Below are 20,730 nucleotides of genomic sequence, written 5' to 3'. Positions count from 1 at the left end.
GGTCCCCAAGGTGGTTAGAGTCTTGTAGAGCTACTTCCGGCAACTCGTACAGCACAACTGATCTTGCTCTTCTTTCCTTAGGACCATATCAGCAAGGCCAAGAGTGAGGTTTTGTCATCTGGGCAGCCCAGGACCTCCATCCACACTGCCCAGGCTTGTGCCCCAGGGAGGTCAACTTACTAGTCTCTGCAGCCACAGCAGACTCTCAAGTCAGATGGAGGCCCAAAACAGCAATTCGCTTTTCTGCAAATGGTGAAACACCACAATGTGCAGCTGATGAGGCTAGTTGGGTGAATCCCGATCACTTTTTATGGTTGGCCAACTGCTTAGAAGCTGATATTAGCTTTCAGTGTTAAGTATATGAAGAAAACGGCAAATGCTGTCAAACAATACTAGTGCCATTTCAGCCTTTGTTAACGGCAACCTTGACCAAAGCCAAGAGGAAGAGAGAGATTTGTTCGGCTCAAAGGCAAACTGGCTGCCCCACACCTCGGCCTCTTTCCCCACGTTTCCATCCCCCTACCTGATTTGGTTCCACAGCCGCTGCTTCCCCTTTGCCACCATGAAAAAAGGGAGGAGGAAGTCTTGCTGGCATTGTTCTCTCACCTGCAAGAGACAAAGGGAAGTGGGAAACCCAGAACATCTGCTTCTCTCTGTGGTTCAGCTGTGCATCTCGAACTACAGACGAGCCTCAGAAAAATGTCTCACTTGCTAAGGGCATTTTGACATTTCTAGCCATTTCATATTTTTTCTGTTAAAATACTGTCCCCGCTCCTCTGGGCTCTTGGTCTCATATAGGTAAAGGTAAAGGGACCCCTGACCATTAGCTCCAGTCGTGGACGACTCTGGCGTTGTAGCGCTCATCTCACTCTATAGGCCGAGGGAGCCGGCGTTTGTCCGCAGACAGCTTCTGGGTCATGTGGCCAGCATGACTAAGCCACTTCTGACAAACCAGAGCAGCACAAGGAAATGCCGTTTACCTTCCCGCTGGAGTGATACCTATTTATCTACTTGCACTCTGATGTGCTTTTGAACTGCTAGGTGGGCAGGAGCTGGGACCGAGCAACGGGAGCTCCCCCTGTCACAGGGATTCAATCCGCCGACCTTCCGACCTTCTGATCGGCAAGCCCTAAGCTCTGTGGTTTAGACCACAGTGCTACCTGCGTCCCATATGGTCTCCTATGTCTCCCCTCAAAACCTGAAAAGAACCCAATTATTAGTTTCAAAATCCACTATATATGACAGAGTAAAAACTCCTTCCTCCTTACCCATTGGCCTCTCCCTGGTGTCCAACGGAGTCCTCTCTGCCTCAGAGGAATTGGGGTCCAATTCTGCTAACAGTCCCTTTTCCTGAAAGAGCAACAAGGATTCAGAACAGAAAACGAAGGATTTGAAAGGGAACAGGAGAGGCAAAGACTTTAGAATGCTTTCCATTAGTAGAGCATTTTGGAATAATCTCCCTCTTGTTTGGAACTCCTTGTGAGTATCCAGAGAAAAGTCTCTCTCACCTGCTTTCTCTCTTCCTGCTTCCTCTCCTCTGCCTGACTCAGGAGGAATCCTTCAGCCAGGGCCACTGCCTGGGAACTGGTCTCCGCTCCACAGTCCCTCACCCAGCTCTCCATCTCCAGTGGAAGGACAGCCAGGAACTGCTCCAGGATCACCAGGTCCAGCATCTCAGCTTTCGTGTGCCTTTCTGGCTTCAGCCACTGATGGTCTAGTCGGTAGAACTGGCTGCAAACCTCACGGGGTCCTTCAGCCTCCTGGTAGCAGAACTGCCTGAGCTTCTGGCTCTGAACATTGGAGCAAAGAGTGTCTTCCTCACCTAGGATCCTTTGCAAGGAGTTTTGCCAGGATCCCCCACTTCTCCCAGTTTGCATATCATGGCTTCTTCCCGTTTCAGGGCCAGCTGAGTCTTGCTCCTCCATCTGGGCTCTCAGGAAGCCTCCAAGAGATCGGAGGGAATCCCTTGGTCTTCTGCCACGTTCTGTCTGTGTGAATCAGAGGTGCCAGCAAATCCTACAAAAACAAATGTGTTGCTTTGTTGTAAAATTGATAAACCATCAGAAGATCTAACTAACTACTGGTCAGTTTTCAAGATCCGTTTCAGTTGGGGTTTAGGCCCAGTTTTGACACCGAAATTGCTTTGGTCACCCTGTAGGATGACCTCTGTCTAGAGAGAGACATAATGGGAAACATGTCCCCATTAATTCTCCTTGACCTCTCAGCGGCTTTCGAGACCATTGGCCTTGGAGGGTCTGATGACACACAGCTCAAACTGAAACTCAATGCAGACAAGGCTGAGGCCTTGTTAGTGGGTGGTTCCCTAGACCAGATGGCTGGGAGATCGCCTGCTCTTGATGGGGTTACCCTACCTCTGAAGGAGCGGGCTCATAGCTTGAGCAAACTCCTGGATCCTTTGCTGTCGCTTGAAGCTCAGGTGGCCTCAGTGCCCGGAATGCCTTCCATCGGCTTCAGTTGGTGGCCCAGCAACATCCCTATCTGGACAAGGATAGCCTGACTACTGTTGTCTATGCTCTGGTAACCTCAAGGTTAGACTACTGCAATGCATTATATGTAGGGCTGCCTCCAAGGAAGGTTTGGAAACTTCACCTGTTGCAGAATTCAGCGGCCAGGTTGCAATACGGTTTGAGTGTATGGCACTGATCCTGGTCCAACTGCACTGGCTGTTGATTAGCTTCCGGGCCCAATTCAAAGTGCTGGTTTTGACCTATAAAGCCTTAAGCGGCTCAGGACTGCAATACCTCAAGAACTGCCTCTTTCCATATGAACCTACCTGGACCCTGAGATCACCTTCTAATGCCTGGAGGGTGGCAACACAAGAAAGGGCCTTCTCTGCAGTGGCTCCCCATCACTGAACGCTCTCCCCATTGAGAGGCTCACCTGGCATAGGAATTGGCTGCTATGCCCATATGTATTTACCTCTCTTATGGAGCGCCCCAAAGCAGAGGTACTTCGGGTGCAGTGGTTAGAGTGCCAGACAAGGACATCAGAGATTAAGGTTCAAATCCCCACTCAGTCTTGAAGCTCTCTGGGTGACCTTGGAGTGAGTCCTCTTTGGAGACCCCCTGCGAATGGTGCAGAAGAAGAAGAGGAGGAGGAGGAGGAGGAGTTTGGATTTGATATCCCGCTTTATCACTACCCACAGGAGTCTCAAAGCGACTAACATTCTCCTTTCCCTTCCTCCCCCACAACAAACACTCTGTGAGGTGAGTGAGGCTGAGAGACTTCAAAGAGGTGTGACTAGCCCAAGGTCACCCAGCAGCTGCATGTGGAGGAGCGGAGACACGAACCCGGTTCCCCAGATTACAAGTCTACCGCTTTTAACCACTACACCACACTGGCTTTCACTGGTGGTCAAAACCTGGGAGCCGCGTGCCCTGAAGGCTTTGCTTGCCAGTGCATGACCCCCCACCCCCCTTCCTCTCAATCCCACTCTCGTCACCTGGCCTATGCCAGAGCAGCCGATTTGGGGGGACCCCCTTTGGGGTCTTGTCTGAAGACAAATTCACTCTGGTGGGAGGGGAGGTCCAGGAAGAAGACTCACCTGGTGGGTAAGTGCAGGGTGGTTGTAGGTAGGTAGGTAGTTAATGATTTAGGCACAGAGAAAACATGTGAACCAAAAGACTTTCTTTTTATTAAAGAAAGAAAAAAGCTGAATTTTTTTTAGAAAGTTAATCCAATCATGAATCTTACTGCTAAAAATGCCCTCCCAATACACTATTCATTTACACATATATACAACATATGGTCATAATTGTCTCTTTGAATCCAGTAAATGTATAATTGGTTACAGGAAATTCGATTTTGACTATGTATTTTCTTCATGAACCTGTGACTTCCCATCCTCTCAATAAAAGTCATTTTTTCATTAAACATGTTACATAATTTTGTCATTGCTGTTTAGAAAACCATCGTTGCTATATTAACGTCTGTTTCTTTAAAAGCAATTATTCCCAGAAATCATTCAAAGGCAACTACTGTACCGTATTTAGGGTATGGTAGCTATTTTCCAGGTATTTCAGTGATGTTTACGTTAAACATTTTTTAAAAAGTTCTAGGTATATATTGTTCCAAAACGCTTTGATTATTCCTGCAGGTCCACCATACGTAGAACATGGTACCAGTCCAGTTCTGGGCACCACAGTTCAAGAAGGATACCGACAAGCTGGAACATGTCCAGAAGAGGGCAACCAAAATGGTCAAAGTCCTGGAAACGATGCCTTATGAGGAACGGCTTAGGGAGCTGGGTATGTTTAGCCTGGAGACGAGAAGGTTAAGGGGTGAGATGATAGCCATGTTCAAATATATAAAAGGATGTCATATGGAAGAGGGAGAAAGGTTGTTTTCTGCTGCTCCAGGGAAGCGGACACGGAGCAACGGATTCAAATTTGTGTGGAGAGGGTAACAACGTTTAGATTTCTAGGCATTGAGTTACAGGAGGATCTGTCCTAGAGTGTTAATACAAGGGGGCTTGTGAAGAAGGCGCAGCAGAGACTGTATTTTTTGAGAATTTTAAGGAAAAACCATCTTCCACAAAAGCTGCTGCTTGCCTTCTATCACTGTGCCATACAGAGCGTGCTCACGTACGGTTTATGTGTGTGGTACGGAAGCTGTACTTCCCAGGACAGAGCAGGGCTGTGTAGAATTATTAAAACAGCAGAGAGCATTATTGGCTGCTCACTCACCACCTTAGAACAAATTTACACCACCAGGTGCCATAAAAAAGCACTAGATATATCAAGAGATCCAACGCACCCTGGCCACCATTTCTTTCAGCTCCTGCCATCGGGACGGAGATATAGAACTATGCAGGCAAGAACGAGCCGTCTCAGGAACAGTTTCTTCTCTAGAGCGATTTTGGCCTTAAATGGAAAGCCTGGACTTTGAAGTCATCTTATTTTACTTGTTATTTTGTATTATATTTACTGTTTTTAATTAGGTTTTTATAATTTTGGATTATGCGGAATTCTTTATCGGAGTGGATGTAGCAACCGAGTAATTTCGTTGTTCCCGCAAGGGGACAATGACAATAAAGATATCTTATCTTATATCTTATAAACTACAAGAAAGAAGATTCCACCTAAACATTAGGAAGAACTTCCTGACAGTAAGAGCTGTTCGACAGTGGAACTTGCTGCCAAGGAGTGTGGTGGAGTCTCCTTCTTTGGAGGTCTTTAAGCGGAGGCTTGACAGGCATATGTCTGGAATGCTTTGATGGTGTTTTCTGCTTGGCAGGGGGTTGGACTGGATGGCCCCTGTGGTCTCTTCCAACTCTATGATTCTACCACCTGCTTTCCACATCGCCAACAGATATATGGCATGTTTTTATACATTTCAGAAAGCTTTTGGGCCCTGCCAAAAATGTTGCAGTTTCTGCTGTCTCCTGGTCTCCTTGATCTCCCAGAAAAAAAGACGCAGTAGCAATGCTGGAGCGACCGGTAAGGAGAAAAAATGTCCCCCCCCTCTTCAACTCTTTATGGAGAGTCGAGGGCTTTATCCGCAGCCTCTCCTCCCCCCCCCCGCCCAAGACCCCTCCCTCCCCAACGGGGCAAGCAAGAAGAGGAAGGAGAGCTCTGGCCCCCTCCCTGGTTTGGCCGCAAAGGAGGGCAGGGAATGTCTACACTCAGATTAGGCGCCCCCCATGCATGATCCGACCAGCCCCCCCCCATCCTCCTCCCCTGCAGGCAGCCCTGGGACCCCCACCTCCCCATTGCACCCAAAGGGAAAGGGAGGCCAGACTCACCCCCAGACAGAGAGAGGGAGACCCAAGCAGAGAGGGGCCTTGGCTGGGGAGGACCTGCCCCCCCCCGCACCTCCACTTCCTGTCCTCTCTAGGAATCCAGCTCTCTTCCTTTTAACTCTTGGCAAGCCGAGCACAACCGGAGCACCGCTCTCTCTCCTCCTCGTGCATCCCCCACCCCCCCAGAGATGCATTTATTTATTGTTTATTGACATTTATGGAAACATATTTATTGACGTTTCATTGTAACTGACTTCCATGCAAGCATGCACACCTTTTGCAAGCTTCTATTTCGGGATGCACTTTCTTGGTGTGTGGCGATCAAGGGCAGAAATCCAGGGATGGAGAAGTGAGTGAGTCCTGATACTTTGAAAGGAGAAGCGCAGGAAAGCCTTGCACCTCCGGAAAAACGGGCATTCCTTAAATGGGATATTGTGCCTTAAACTGCACCTCATTGACACCCCTATTACTATACAGTGGTACCTTGGTTTATGAACACAATTGGTTCCGGAAGTCTGTTCATAAACTGAAGCGTTCATAAACTGAAGCGAACTTTCCTATTGAAAGTAATGGAAAGTGGATTAATCTGTTCCAGACGGTCCTCAGGGTACTTAAACTGAAGCGTTCATAAACTGAAGCGAACTTTCCCATTGAAAGTAATGGAAAGTGGATTAATCCGTTCCAGACGGGTCCGCGGAGTACTTAAACTGAAGTGTTCATAAACTGAAGCATGGGTGTAATTGGTTCCGGAAGTCTGTTCATAAACTGAAGCGTTCATAAACTGAAGCAAACTTTCCCATTGAAAGTAATGGAAAATGAATTAATCCGTTCCAGATGGGTCCGCAGTGTTCATAAACCGAAAATTCATAAACCGAGGTGTTCATAAACCGAGGTTCCACTGTACTATAATCTGAAGAAGTGTGCATGCAAACTTAGTTGGTCTCTAAGGTGCTACTGGAAGGAATTTTTTCATTTTTTGCTTCGACTACGTCAGACCAACACGGCTACCTACCTGTAACTTATACTATGCTATACTACACCCCTTTTCCTCTCCTTATCCAAAGTGACACACACACACACCCCTGGTAGATAAGCGTAGAGCGCTTGCGCTGACCTTTCCATTCATAAAACAGCTGGCCAATCACCAGGCCCAACCGTCAAACTAGCAGCCAATAAAGTCCCCTTATGTTGACAGCTACTGATATCCCATCCAATCAGAGTTACGGAACAGGTACTGCAGCCCCACTGGGAATAAGGGAACGTGAGAACAGGCACTCAAAACCACTTTTGCTACATTTGTAGCGAAAACCTTTAGGAATTAATATAAAATAACTCCAGGGAGGGATTTACACCATTCCAATGTTGTTCTAATCAGAAAGAGGGGGAAGGAAGTCAAGTTTTCAAATGTCAAAATGAATGTAAAATCAGTTAAATGTGTGTGTGTGTATGAAAGGTTTTGGTTTTTTTTAAAGAAGTGTTTCCCCCCTGTGTGGGCCCCAGAGTTTCAGTTGGGCCACACTGGCTGGCCCTGAGTCTCATAGTTGCTGGGCCTAAGTTGCCCTTGCATGCCCTTGCATGAAGTCTTGGGCTTGCAATCTGGGGAAAAGGAATACTGCCTGCTGGGGAGCAGGCAGTCTGGGGAGGCCCCCTAGATTTAGAGGCCCTAGGCTTCAGCCTACTTAGCCTATACATAAATCCAGCCCTGGGTCTATTCTTATCTGTAAATGAACTTACATTTGAAACAATGAAGAAGTCAAAGTGAATTTCCTGGGACACATTTTATTCAATCTCACCTACAATTCTGTGTGCTGAACACACACCAAACACATAGCTAATATGAAATTCCTGGGAGTTATAGTCTCCAAACAACATTAAACTTGTGCCAGCAGGTTAATGGAAATTTATGATACTTTAGCAGTGCAGATCACTGTGAATAAAATGGCGCATTTCTACTGTTACATTAAATCTTAAAATATATTACGGTTTGATACAGAAGTAGCAACACTCCATCAAAAATGGAACCTGAAAAAGTTGCACCAAAGGAACATAAAGAAGACACATAAAAGGAATGTTTAAAAAACAACAACTTTAAAATACATTCCAGTATGGGTGTGTTTTGCAGGGTGTGTGCTTCCAATGCAGGGTGTGTACAAAGTCTCCTTGGCATTCCAGGCCCCCCAACTTCAGATTTCTTGACCTAAATAACTGGGCTGCCTATAACCAAGCAGGTTAAAGGGTGTGATGTGATTTCTGTGACAATGGCTTAATTCTGATTTAGAAGCCAGGTGTCACAGTCCAGGCACCAAGACTGTGATCTGCCGGACTGCCAGTGTGGTGTAGTGGTTAAGAGCGGTGGACTCGTAATCTGGTGAACTGGGTTCGATTTCCCGCTCCTCCACATGCAGCTGCTGGGTGACCTTGGGCTACAGTAGTGAAACTTCTTTGAAGTCTCTCATCCCCACTTACCTCACAGAGTGTTTGTTGTGGGAGAGGAAGGGAAAGGAGAATGTTACCCGCTTTGAGACTCCTTCTGGGAGTGATAAAGCGGGATATCGAATCCAAACTCCTCCTCCTCCTCCTCCTCTTCTTCTTCCCCTTCCTCTTTGGATGCAGCAAAGCCCAGCGTCATGGCCTCTGTCTCTGGAGCAATGCGACATCCTTTCAAGAAATTCTGAAACTGTTCACTGGGCTGCATAAACAATCATCTGTATTTAATGATTTTTTAAAGATTATGGGTTATATTTTGTGGAGTGGGACCTGGGAGGTAAGAGAGAAGCTCAACCTTGGGGGTGAAGTAAAGTATTTTGGCATCAGCTGTGCTATTTTTCTAGAAAAAAGATGCCGGAACTGAGTTCACAGGATTTCCACAGGAAAGCGAGGGAGCAATTCATAATGGACGGTTACAATCTTGATTGGTTCCCTCATATGTGGTTAGTAGAGAGACTTAAGCTGGATAAAAAGCTGGTACAGAGCAAGAAAAGACAGACTTTGAAACTCCACAGTGCACAGATGATGCAAAATGTATAAACCATTGCTGAAATTTGAGACTGAAGAACAGGTGAAAGGGGCAAAAACTCTGGTTATAATATACAGTGGGAACAGTGGGAACTTATGTGGACTGAGGAGTTAGAATTTACATTTTGTTGTGATCTCAAAGAGATTTCTCATAAAGTGACGTCGCTGGTATTTAACTCCCGAAAAACTTTTCAGAATGTATAAAGATGTTTCAAATGTTTACTGGGAATCCCAAGAACACAAAGGGACATTTTATCATGCTGGGTGGACATGTAAAAAGGCTAGAATACATTTTGGATTCAAATACATACATTGATACAGCAGATTTTGAAAGTTAATATTCAGTTGAAGCCAGGCCCTCTTTCTGGACACACAATTAGGAAAGGACTGCATGGCCCTTGTGGTCTCTTCCAACTCTATGATTATGGAAGATTACTTCAATATACGATTTCAGCAGCAAGATTGCTATATACACAAAGATGAAAAGATACAGGTCAACCCACTACATAGAGGAATGGCTGATGAAACTATTGGAGTTGGCTCAAATGGCAAAGTTAACATGCTTAATTAGAGAAAAATCATCACTGACATTTATTAAGGATTTCAGCTTCCTATGGCGTTTTTCTGTGAAAGAGAAAATGAACTTTTAATATCTGGATTTACCGGTTTAGAGAAGATAGAACACTTGGATCTGAATGAGTAAATAATGTGTTTTGCTGCAGGACAGAGAGCCAGAAATCCTTTAATCCCCCCCTTCCATTAATCTTTTCCTCTCTTTCTCTTCTAACTACAAGAAAGAAGATTCCGCCTAAACATTAGGAAGAACTTCCCGACAGTAAGAGCTGTTCGGCAGTGGAACTTGCTACCAAGGAGTGTGGTGGAGTCTCCTTCTTTGGAGGTATTTAAGCGGAGGCTTGACAGCCATATGTCAAGAATGCTTTGATGGTGTTTCCTGCTTGGCAGGGGGTTTGACTGGATGGCCCTTGGGGTCTCTTCCAACTCTATGATTCTATGATTCTTTTGCGTGAACACGAAAAAGGGTTGAAGCACTATTAGCAAGCATAGCAAGAGGGTTGTTACTCCTTGTGAATTGGATCTGCTTCCGCATATTGCTGAATATCCCTCGAAACCCTCAGTTTACACCAGTCCAGGTATTGACACTGGTACGTCCTTCAAAGGGGGGGGAAGATACCTGGGAGGAATGACAATACCTGGGAGCCATAACCCAGAAGTTGGCACATCACATACCCAGCTGAGTAACAGGTTGGCCTAACTTTGTTCCCACAGTCACCACCACCACGTATCCAGAGTTGTTGAAACAGCAAAACGTTTCCCCAGTTGCAACCTCAAGACCACTGACGCCTGACCTGCGCTCAAAATAAGGGTCAGGTATTAACTGCCCTGTAGACGAGCAGAATAAATTTCTGACTTCTCTATGTCTTCTCCATGCACATATTCAAATAATTTATTATTATTATTATTATTATTATTATTATTATTATTATTATTATTTCTACAGTCGTATAAAACCTTTATGCATTATTTGTTTCGGGTTCTTTTGGAGATATCAAAACAAAGATTCACTCCTGCACCTTTGAATAACCACTCTTTAACTTGCCACCTGTTGCCTCTCCATTGACTGGAATAGGGACAGTATTTTTGGCATTTGCTAAAGTAACACACAGGGATGCGGGCGGCGCTGTGGTCTAAACCACAGAGCCTAGGGCTTGCCAGTCGGAAGGTCGGCGGTTTGAACGGGGTGAGCTCCCGTTGTTTTGTCCCAGCTTCTGCTCACCTAGCAGTTCAAAAGCACGTCAAGGTGCAAGTACATAAATAGGTACTGCACCAGCGGGAAGGTAAACGGCATTTCCGTGCGCTGCTCTGGTTCACCAGAAGCGGCTTTGTCATGCTGGCCACACGACCCGGAAACAGTCTGCGGAAAAATGCCGGCTCCCTCGGCCAGTGTGGTGTAGTGGTTAGGAGCGGTAAACTCATAATCTGGGGACCGGGTTCAAGTCTCCGCTCCTCCACATGCAGCTGCTGGGTTACCTTGGGCTAGTCACACTTCTCTGAAGTCTCTCAGCCCCACTCACCTCACAGAGTGTTTGTTGTGGGGGAGGAAGGGAAAGGAGAATGTTAGCCTCTTTGAGACTCCTTTGGGTAGTGATAAAGCGGGATATCAAATCCAAACTCTTCTTCTTCTATAGAGCGAGATGAGCGCCGCAACCCCAGAGTTGTTCGTGACTGGACTTAACTGTCAGGGGCACCTTTACCTTTAAAGTAACACACTCCTTATTTCTGGTTACAGGTAGGTAGCCGTGTTGGTCTGGGTCGAAGTAAAATAAAAAAATTCCTTCAGTAGCACCTTAAAGACCAACTAAGTTTTTATTTTGGTATGAGCTTTCGTGTGGTATGAGCACACGAAAGCTCATACCAAAATAAAAACCTAGTTGGTCTTTAAGGTGCTACTGAAGGAATTTTTTTATTACTCTCCTTATTTGTTCCACACTTCAGTTGGAAGGTCACCTGCTTGAGGAATATACGTGAGACACTGTCAAAAATGCCCCTCTGGTCAAGTTCTCTTGCTGGGTTGCTGAATGACAAGAACATTCTTCCAGTCCTTGCCCACATACTAATCAAAGTCTCCCAAAATTAAAATCCTATATATACCTATTGCGACGAAACTGGCCCCCTTACCCAATCTCTTTCCACATTCCATGCGCTGATATGGCTTCTTGCTGCTGTGAGTTTTTTTGATTGGGTGTGAGATTGAAACTCCTTCCATATTCTTGGCACTGAAATAGTTTCTGCCCTCGGTGACTAATGTTATGTTGATGGAAGTATGTGCTTTTATCAAAGCCTTTCCTACATTTCAAGCACTGATACGCTGTCCCTCGGTATGAATTTCTTTATGGGAAGCTAGACTCCTCTTGGAAGAGAAGCTGTTCCCACATTTTTAATACGGTCCGTGCCCTATATGAGTTTTTTGATGAAGCATGAGACCTGCCCTCCTTCTGAAGGTCTTTCCACACTCTTGACATCGAAATGGTGTCTCCCCGCTGTGAATTATTTGATGGGAATTGAGACCTTCTTTCCAACTGAAGCTCTTTCCGCATTCCAAACACTGATAAGGTCTCTCCCCAGTATGGATTCTTTGATGGGAAGTGAGATTGTGGTTGTGACTGAAGCTCTTTCCGCATTCCAAGCACTTATATGGTCTCTCCCCTGTATGAATCATCTGATGGGAAGTGAGATGGTTGGTCGTCCTGAAGCTCTTTCCACATTCCAAGCACTGATAAGGTTTCTCCCCTGTATGAATTTTTTGATGGGAAGTGAGACTTGCCTTCTGGCTGAAGCTCTGTCCGCATTCCAAGCACTCATACGGTTTCTCTCCTGTATGAATTATTTGATGGGATGTGAGCTGCACCCTCTGACCGAAGCTCTTTCCACACTGCAAGCACTGATAGGGTTTCTCCCCTGTATGAATTCTCTGGTGGGATGTGAGATTGGCCCTGTGACTAAAGCTCTTTCCACATTCCGGGCACTGATATGGTTTCTCCCCTGTATGAATTCTCTGATGGGATGTGAGACTTACCTTATGATTGAAGCTCTTTCCACATTCTTGGCATTTAAATGGTTTCTCCCCTGTATGAATTCTTTGATGGTAAGTGAGATAGGAGTTCCGACTGAAGCTCTTTCCACATTCCAAGCATTGAAATGGTTTCTGCCCTGTATGAATTCTCTGATGGAGCATGAGACCTTCCTTCCTTGTGAAGCTCTTTCCACACTCTGGACACTGAAATGGCATCTCCCCACTGTGAATTATTTGATGGGAAGTGAGCCTTGCCTTCTGGATGAAGCTCTGTCCACATTCCAAGCACTTATATGGTTTCTCTCCTGTGTGAATCATTTGATGGGAAGTGAGATGGGAGTTGCGACTAAAGCTCTTTCCACACTCAAGGCATTGAAAAGGTTTCTCCCCTGAATGAATTATTTGGTGGGTAGTGAGATTCACCCTCTGACTGAAACTCTTTCCACAATCCAAGCACTTATAGGGTTTCTCCCCGCTGTGAGTTCTTTGATGGGCATTGAATTTTGTGCTCTGACTGAAGCTCTTTCCACACTCTTGGCATTTAAAGGGTTTCTCCGCAAGATGAATTCTTTGATGTCGATGGAAGCTTGTGCTTCTATTAAAGTTCTTCCCACATTCCAAGCATTGATAGGGATTCTCACCTGTGTGAATTATTTGATGGGAAGCAAGACTACTCTTCCACCTGAATCCCTTTCCACATTCCAAGCACTGATATGATTTCTCCTCACGGTGAATACTTTTATGTCGATGGAAGTTTGGTAGTGTATTAAAGTTCCACCCGCATTCCAAGCACCGATAAGGTTTCTCTCCAGTATGAATTCTTTGATGGGAAGTGAGAGTGGCGCTACGAGTGAAGATCTTCCCACATTCTGAGCACTGATAGCTTTTCTTCCCACTGTGCTTTATTTGATGGGAACGGGAGCTCTGACTGAAGCTCTCTTCACACTCCCTGTCTTGATATGGATTCTCCACTGAGTGGATTCTGTTGTGGTCTCCATTCTTCATTTCCAATTCATCACCACCTACAACGAAGAGAGAAACTAATTAGATCCTCAGGAAGAAATGGAGCCCCCAATTATTAAACAATGCTAATGAACATTTCCCCCAGTAGTTTGTGGTGCTGAAGGAGACTCTTGAGAGTCCCATGGACTGCAAGAAGATCAAACCTATCCATTCTGAAGGAAATCAGCCCTGAGTGCTCACTGGAAGGACAGATCCTGAAGCTGAGGCTCCAATACTTTGGCCACCTCATGAGAAGAGAAGAATCCTTGGAAAAGACCTTGATGTTGGGAAAGATGGAGGGCACTAGGAGAAGGGGACGACAGAGGACGAGATGGTTGGACAGTGTTCTCGAAGCTACGAACATGAGTTTGACCAAACTGCGGGAGGCAGTGCAAGACAGGAGTGCCTGGCGTGCTATGGTCCATGGGGGTCACAAAGAGTCAGACACAACTAAATGACTAAACAACAATAATGAACTTTTGTGAAATAGAAAGAATGGAAAACATCAGGTCTTTCTACAGAGGTCACGGCTTTTGTTGACCAGCATTCACAGACCTATTTATGGGAACCTGAGGTCAAAACGTCTGGCTCTTTTCTAGGACGGATTTTTGTTGCCACAATCATGAAATCCACTCCAACTCTAACATTGGTCTTCCATTTGAGAAATTGTTGTTGTTGTTTAGTTGTTTAGTCGTGTCCGACTCTTCGTGACCCCCTGGACCAGAGCACGCCAGGCACTCCTGTCTTGCACTGCCTCCCGCAATTTGGTCAGACTTGTGTTCGTAGCTTCGAGAACACTGTATATTTGAGAAATGGGCAGAGGCTAAAACAAAAACCCCAAACCTGACAGAAGTTACTTGAACTTCCCTAACAACTCTGTGAGTGTTGCCTCCAAAATGTTATGGGAAGGGTGACTGTCACTCCAGGAGGCCGTTTTCCCCCTTAGGTCTGTTCTCAACTGTCGAGTGAGAGAGAGATTTTCCGTGAGAGCAGCTTCTGCTTGTTTTATGTTGCTACGTGCCTCAGAATAAGTCTATAAAGTCTCATATAGATATAAGCAGTTTAAGTCACTCTTAAGACTTAATTTAACAGTATTATTTAATGTTGAATTATTTTGGTTTTTTGAGTGTAGCTTATTAAGTCTTGAATAACTAATGGATAAATGCACAAATAATCAAAATCAATACAGAGTGTGTATATAAAATTATAATAGATACCACACATAAATGTGTTTTAGTATATAAAGTAATGTAATGAGTGGTCAAAATATTAACATCAGTTTCTGAGGGAGAACCCTTTTTCTGCCTCAGGTTGTTTGACCCTGAAGCATATACAGTTAAAATTGTAAAAACATGTGGTAAAGGTTCGGGATATTTAAACTGCGAATTGGGAAATGAAGTAAAGCAAATCAAGAGTGTAAGATGTTCTTTATGTACCACATATAAATTGTAATATTCTGAATCAAATAATATTTAGGAGTCAAACAACCTGAGGCAACGTCTGCGCATATAAATACCACACTGTGAAGCCGACATTTAAGAAGGCCTGGTTAGTTCAGACCAGGCTGGTCATTATTTAAAAAGGCATAACTGGAAGAAGAATATTAACAGAGAAAACAGTTGATATCCCTCCATTTGGCGTTCACAGTGGGGATGTTGGAATTCCAGACACTTGCTGAGCTCCATCAAAATATTGGTGGTTCATCACATAGAGCTATGCATGGAATTTCAAAACAGATATTGTGATCCAGCAGGGAGCCTTACCGAGAGAGTCCAGGATCCCACGATTCTCCTCCATGACTTCCTTATGCAGAGCTCTCTGGTCAGGATCCAGCAACACCCATTCCTCGTCTGAGAAACGAACAGCGACATCTTCAAAGCACACTGGACCCTAAAAGAAAGAGGGACATGTCCTCCTCTTAGACAACATAAAGATGCTCTACACCCCATTGCTCTGTGGTTGTCATGTTTGAATGGGATTGTTTTGTGCACATTTTAATTATGGATGCTTATTTTAACATCTTAGTGGAACTCTTTTATTGTGTGTTTTAATGATGAGTATTCATCCTTGTGGGGTGTGTGGGGTGATAGTACCCTTGGTCATGGACACATCCTGCTCCTTCTGGGGTAGTTAGTCCACCTTTGGCCCCCATCCTGCACTCTGCTCTCAGCATGAGACAGCGGCCACAATCCAGGAACGGCTTTGACTGACCGGCTAAACCAGGTGAAGGGAACCAATGGGTCTTCAACCCTCAATGAGTTCGGGACTTCCCCGTCCATGCTAAGACTAGTTTCAGCACATTGAGCGGAAGAGACCAGGAGTAGGTCCCACAGTCAAGTTGGTGGTTGCTCCCTGTGCTGCAGAGGGAAGAGAGGAGCAGACGGGGCTCATCCAGCTGGGAAGGGAGTCCAACAAAGAGAAGAAAAACTTTGATCTTTTGACCTCCTCTGCCTTGTGGGATATCTTGGAGAGAAGAAAAGGCTACGGAGTAAAGCCAACACAAATCTGGAATGGAGTCCCTAAGGCGGTTGGATGGAGGCTTGTGTGCCTCACGTCTTACTCTGCTTTCCTTTGGACCACATCAGAGAGCCTGAGAGGCGAGTATTATCCTCTGAGTAGCCCAGGACCTCCATCCACATTGCCCAGGCTTGTGCCCCAGGGAGGTCAGTTTACTGGTATCTGCAGCCACGGCAAAGGCTGTGATTCTCCAAGCGTTTGACTTCACCCCCAGAGGCGCACTCCATTGTCTCTCGAGACAGACCGAGGCCAACAACAGCAATTCACCTTGCAAATAGGTGGAGCGCCACAATGTGCACCTGAGTTAGATGAATCCTAGCACCCTTTTAAGGTTTGTCAGCTGCTTGGAAAATTCAATACATGTACAGAAATCGTGAAGAGCCACTTTGACAGAAGCCAAGGAAAGGAGAGAGATTTGTTTGGCTCAAAAGCAAACTGGCTGCCCCACCCCTCGGCCTCTTTCCCCACATGTTTCCATCCCCCTACCTGATCTGGTTCCACAGCCGCTGCTTCCCCTTCACCACCATGAAAAAAGGGAGGAGGAAGTCTTGCTGGCATCGTTCTCTCACCTGCAAGAGACAAAGGGAAGTGGGAAACCCAGAACATCTGCTTCTCTCTGCGGTTCAGGTGTGCATCTCAAACTACAGACGAGCCTCAGAGAAAGTCTCACCTGCTAAGGTTGTACCCATTTCATATGCCACTAAATATTACAGAGAAAAAGCTCCTCCTTCCTTACCCAGTGGTCTCTCTCTGGTGTCCAACAGGGTCCTCTCTGCCTCAAAGGAATTGGGGCCTATTTCTGGTAACAGATTCTTTCCCTGAAAGAGCAACAAGGATTCAAAAGAGAAAATGAGGGATTAGAGAATAAAAAAACTTTAGGGGTATCAGATCTGATTCCTTGGGTGCTGCCCAAAAAAGGATGGGCCATTACTAGAGAATGTTCAGAGCCCCTTGGGAGTATCCGGGGTGGGGGGATCTCTCTCACCTGCTTCCTCTCCTCTGCCTGACTCAGGAGGAAACCTTCAGCCAGGGCCACCGCCTGGGAACTGGTCTCTGCTCCACATTCCCTCACCCAGCTCTCCATCTCCAGGGGAAGGACAGCCAGAAACTGCTCCAAGATCACCAGGTCCAGCATCTCAGCTTTCGTGTGCCTTTCTGGCTTCAGCCATTGATGGTCAAGGTCGTAGAATCGACCACAAACCTCTTGGGGTCCTTTGGCCTCCTGGTGGCAGAACTGCCTGAACTGTTGGCTCGGCACATCGGAGCAAAGAGTGTCTTCCTCACCCAGGATCCTTTGCATGGAGTTTTCCCAGAATCCCCCACTTTCCTCAGTTTGAGTGGCATGGCTTCTTCCCGCTTCAGGGCCAGCTGAGTCTTGCTCCTCCATCTGGGCTCTCAGGAAACCTCCAAGATATCAGAAGGAATCTCTGGGTCTTCTGCTATGTTCTGTCTGTATGAATCAGAGGTGCCAGTAAATCCTACAAAAGCAAATGTGTTGCTCTGTTGTAAAATTGAAACAACATCAGGAAAAGTAAAACATTCATTGAACAAGCCTTCATGCTCAGAAAATCGAACTAACTCCTGGCCAAATAAAAAAATTCCTTCAGTAGCACCTTAAAGACCAACTAAGTTTTTATTTTGGTATGAGCTTTCGTGTGCATGCACACTTCGTCAGATACATGCACACAAAAGCTCATACCAAAATAAAAACTTAGTTGGTCTTTAAGGTGCTACTGAAGGAATTTTTTAATTTTGCTTCGACTCAGACCAACACGGCTACCTACCTGTAACTATAACTACTGGCCAGCCACTAATCCCCCTTTCCTGAGCAAGATCCTGGGTTTTTTTTTTTTTGGGGGGGGGGTCACTGACCAGATGCAGGTGCTCTTAGAGGAAACCGATTCCCTTGAAACCTACAGATCGCCCTGTATGATGACCTCTGTCCAGAGAGACACATAATGGGAAACATGGCCTTGTTAATTCCCCTCAACCTCTCTGCCCCAGTTAGGGGTGGGTGACTCCCTTTTGCGCTGGTCCTGGTCCTACTGGGATGGGCATTCCCAGATGGGGTTGCTTGGGGGGGGCTTTTCAGCCCAGGGGAGCCTTCAATGTGGGGCTGTTCAACATCTGTATGAAACCTCATGAAGAGGAGGAATACTCTCCCTCCTCAACTCTTTATTGAGATTACATGGCTGTATCTGCAGCCTCCCCCCCCCCACAAAGACCCCTCCCTCCCACGGGCCAAGCGGCGCCCGGGTGCCAAGCAAGAAGAGCGGGGAGAGCCCTGGCAGCCTCGCCCCCTCCCTGGCTTGTCTGCACCCAGATTGGGGGCGCCCCATGCATGCTCTGACCAGGCCCCCCGGCACCCTCCCCCCCTTGCAGGCAGCCCTGGGACCCCCACATCCCCATTGCACCCGGAGGGAAAGGGACGCCAGACTCACCCCCAGGCAGAGAGAGGGAGACGGAAGCAGGGAGGGGCTTGGGCGAGGGAGGACTTTGCCCCCCCCCGCACCTCCACTTCCTGTCCTCTCTAGGAACCCAGCTCTGTTCCTCTTAACCTTAGTCACGCTGGCCACATGACCCGGAAGCTGTCAGAGGTCAGAAGCAGGAGCAGCAGCAGCTGGAAGGGGGGAAGAAGCCTCCCTTCCTCCCCCCCTCTCTCCCCCCCCCCCAATGAAGGAGCTGGGGATGTTTAGCCTGGAAAAGAGGAGACCGAGAGGCCATCCGATAGAGCCATCTTCCAGTATCTCAAGGGCTGCCATGCGGAAGAGGAAACAAAATTTAAAAAATTCCTTCCAGTGGCACCTTAGAGACCAGCTCAGTTTGTCATTTGTCTCTAAGGTGCTACTGGAAGGAATTGTTTTTTTTTATTTTGTTTCGACTCCGCCAGACCAAGACGGCTACCTACCTGTACCTAGAACTAGGGGAGGAGAAGCAGACTCTTCTCTCCCTCCCCAAACCTCCCAATTCTGTGGCCCTTCCTCCTCCTCCTCTCCAGGCCTTCTCTCTTCCAAAAAGGAGGAGGGAGATCCTTCCCCTCTGACCTTCCCCCTTTTTCTTTTCTTTTTAAAAATCTTGTTTCCTCTCTAGGAAGTGGAGCTCATTGATGCAGGGGGAGGAATAAGTGGCAAAAGGGGATCCCCCCCCCATCCTCCTCCCAGAAAACATAATTTTCCTTCCTTCCAAACCAGCTCTATAATTCCATTTCTTTTCTGAAAAGGTCTCCGTTTCCATCCCCTTCAGCGACACGGAAAAGACCCACCCCCCAATCTCTGAAAAGACTCTCCCTTGGGGCACGAAGGTCGCACAGTTTGACTCCCCCTGGCCTGCATTTCAGGATCTGGGTGCGAGTCAGGAGGGGGTCTCGTCCTCGGAGCGGGGATCCAAAAGAGGGGTGCAACTGCCCTCCCCCCTCCTGAACAAAGGCCAAGTTCAAACACCAGCCCCTATTTTAGGAAGGACCCCTAAGAAGGACTCTGGACTCCCCCTGAGGGTTGTCCTCAATTACTGCTCCAAGACCCACAACTCCGGTCTACTCTGCAGGGGACACCCTACGCCTCTGTTGTAACGGGGACACCCTAAGCCACGTGGGGAAATGGGTGGGGAAATGAATGGACCCCCCTCTCCTGGCAAAGGAATGAAAGATAGGAAGGGGGAGGACTTTTGGGGAGGTGGGGGGGGTCTCTTTCCCTGCCGCCTCCGGGGATCGAAGCTGGGAGATTATCAGGAAAGAAACAGGATATTCAGAGCTTGTTTGGAAGGAGGAGAATTTGTGACTTCTGGGAGGGAGGGGGGCGTCACTCATTCCTCCCCAAGGGTCAGTGAGCTCCGCTTCCTAGAGAGGCAGGGAGGTTGGGAGGGGGGGAGCCAAGAGGGGAGGGGGAGGGGCCGCCATTCACATTCCCGGAAGAGCAGCAGGTCGGCAGAGGAGGAGGAGGAGGGAAAAGAGGTGCGAAATACAGTATATCTATATATTTGGGGGGCGGGGGCGGGAGAGAGATAAAGACGCGCTTTTGCTCCCCCTGAGTCTGCAAACAGGGCAGCTGGGAAGGGAGGGCAGGATTTGGGGTGGGGGGGAGGAAGGAAAGTAGGGGTGTCCTCCCCCTCCCCCTCCTTTCTGTGGGTCAGTCGAGCGGGGGAGGGGCTGATTCAGTCCCTGCTGGGATAAAGGAGCCCCTCCCCCAGAAGGAGAGGAAAAGGGAAGAGAAGAGCGAGCGGGGGGGGGGAGCAGGGAGGACAAAGAGGTAGAGCTGGTGGGGGGGGAGGGAGGAAAGGGGGCGGAGACCCCCCCCCCGAACAACTCCCTTCCTGGGCGCTATCTGCACAGGCCCTGATCCGTGCAATCCAGCTTTAAATCGGGGACCCTCCATTCGCAGGTTTTGCATTGCCCCCTCCGCTTGGGAGTCAAGAGATGCTCAGCTGCCCTGCCCCCCCCGGGCGCTTTTTCAGGAATGGAAATGGGAGTCCCCCCCCCCCTTAAGGGCTGAGACTTGAACCGAGGCCCCAATTCCGCGTCTCTCTGCGAGTTCCGGATTCCCCCTGGCAGGAATCCTGGCTCCCCTTTAGGTGGAGAAGTGGAGAGAGGGAGTCCATGGAAGGGTTAAAGGGGGCGAGAGAGGCCTGTATAGAGACCCCTCTCCCTCCTCTCCCCCTTCCTTGCTCATCTGGCGAGGCCCCTCCGGATGGAGAGGGGGGCGCTTGGGAGAGATTTGGCACAAAGGGTGAGCTTGCCAGGGGGGGGGGCTCTGGGCAAAGGGGAGACTGGGGGGCGGAGGGAGGAGGGCAGAGGATGTTGGGGGGCGGAGCGAGGGAGAGAGGGGAGCATCCCTGGGCATATTGGAGA

The 20,730-nt window shown here is 47.5% G+C and overlaps 2 protein-coding genes across 5 annotated transcripts; both read right to left on the bottom strand.

The window, feature by feature from the left end:
* Window positions 1-51: 51 nt before the first annotated feature.
* On the bottom strand, window positions 52-5,826 carry LOC118081137 (zinc finger and SCAN domain-containing protein 31-like). The gene is made up of 4 exons (XM_060271144.1): window positions 5,765-5,826; window positions 1,509-2,016; window positions 1,269-1,350; window positions 52-606 (listed from the first exon to the last, which is right to left on the bottom strand). Exons 2-4 carry the CDS (start codon window positions 1,923-1,925, stop codon window positions 464-466), a joined length of 642 nt encoding a protein of 213 aa, XP_060127127.1. The 5' UTR covers window positions 1,926-2,016; window positions 5,765-5,826; the 3' UTR covers window positions 52-463.
* A 5,383-nt stretch (window positions 5,827-11,209) lies between these two features.
* On the bottom strand, window positions 11,210-19,022 carry LOC118081125 (zinc finger protein 345-like). Of its 4 annotated transcripts, none has more exons than XM_060271126.1 (6): window positions 18,796-19,022; window positions 16,873-17,365; window positions 16,624-16,705; window positions 16,374-16,456; window positions 15,134-15,260; window positions 11,210-13,390 (listed from the first exon to the last, which is right to left on the bottom strand). In XM_060271126.1, the coding sequence occupies exons 2-6, from the start codon at window positions 17,272-17,274 to the stop codon at window positions 11,733-11,735; spliced, it is 2,352 nt and encodes a 783-aa protein (XP_060127109.1). In that variant the 5' UTR covers window positions 17,275-17,365; window positions 18,796-19,022; the 3' UTR covers window positions 11,210-11,732. The 4 variants fall into 4 exon arrangements, with proteins under 4 accessions (XP_060127109.1, XP_060127107.1, XP_060127108.1 ...); XM_060271124.1 differs by lacking the exon at window positions 18,796-19,022 and adding an exon at window positions 18,329-18,391; XM_060271125.1 differs by lacking the exon at window positions 18,796-19,022 and adding an exon at window positions 18,329-18,390 and having other exon boundaries at window positions 16,873-17,387.
* Between the last annotated feature and the right edge of the window lie 1,708 nt (window positions 19,023-20,730).

The sequence above is a fragment of the Zootoca vivipara genome, chromosome 2 (assembly GCF_963506605.1).
Source record: "Zootoca vivipara chromosome 2, rZooViv1.1, whole genome shotgun sequence".
NCBI lineage: Eukaryota > Metazoa > Chordata > Lepidosauria > Squamata > Lacertidae > Zootoca > Zootoca vivipara.
This window is presented reverse-complemented; position numbering and strand designations above follow the sequence as displayed.

Bases quoted from the DNA above. Each gene is read 5' to 3' on its own strand.
- LOC118081125 (XM_060271126.1), bottom strand. From the start codon at position 17,274: ATGGAGGAGCAAGACTCAGCTGGCCCTGAAGCGGGAAGAAGCCATGCC. The intron at 16,457-16,623 runs GTAAGGAAGGAG...TGTCTCTTGCAG, and splicing joins CACCAGAGAGAGACCACTGG to GTGAGAGAACGATGCCAGCA. The intron at 13,391-15,133 runs GTAAGGCTCCCT...TCTTCGTTGTAG, and splicing joins TGGGATCCTGGACTCTCTCG to GTGGTGATGAATTGGAAATG.
- LOC118081137 (XM_060271144.1), bottom strand. From the start codon at position 1,925: ATGGAGGAGCAAGACTCAGCTGGCCCTGAAACGGGAAGAAGCCATGAT. The intron at 1,351-1,508 runs GTGAGAGAGACT...TTGCTCTTTCAG, and splicing joins AGCAGGAAGAGAGAAAGCAG to GAAAAGGGACTGTTAGCAGA. The intron at 607-1,268 runs GTAAGGAGGAAG...TGTCTCTTGCAG, and splicing joins CACCAGGGAGAGGCCAATGG to GTGAGAGAACAATGCCAGCA.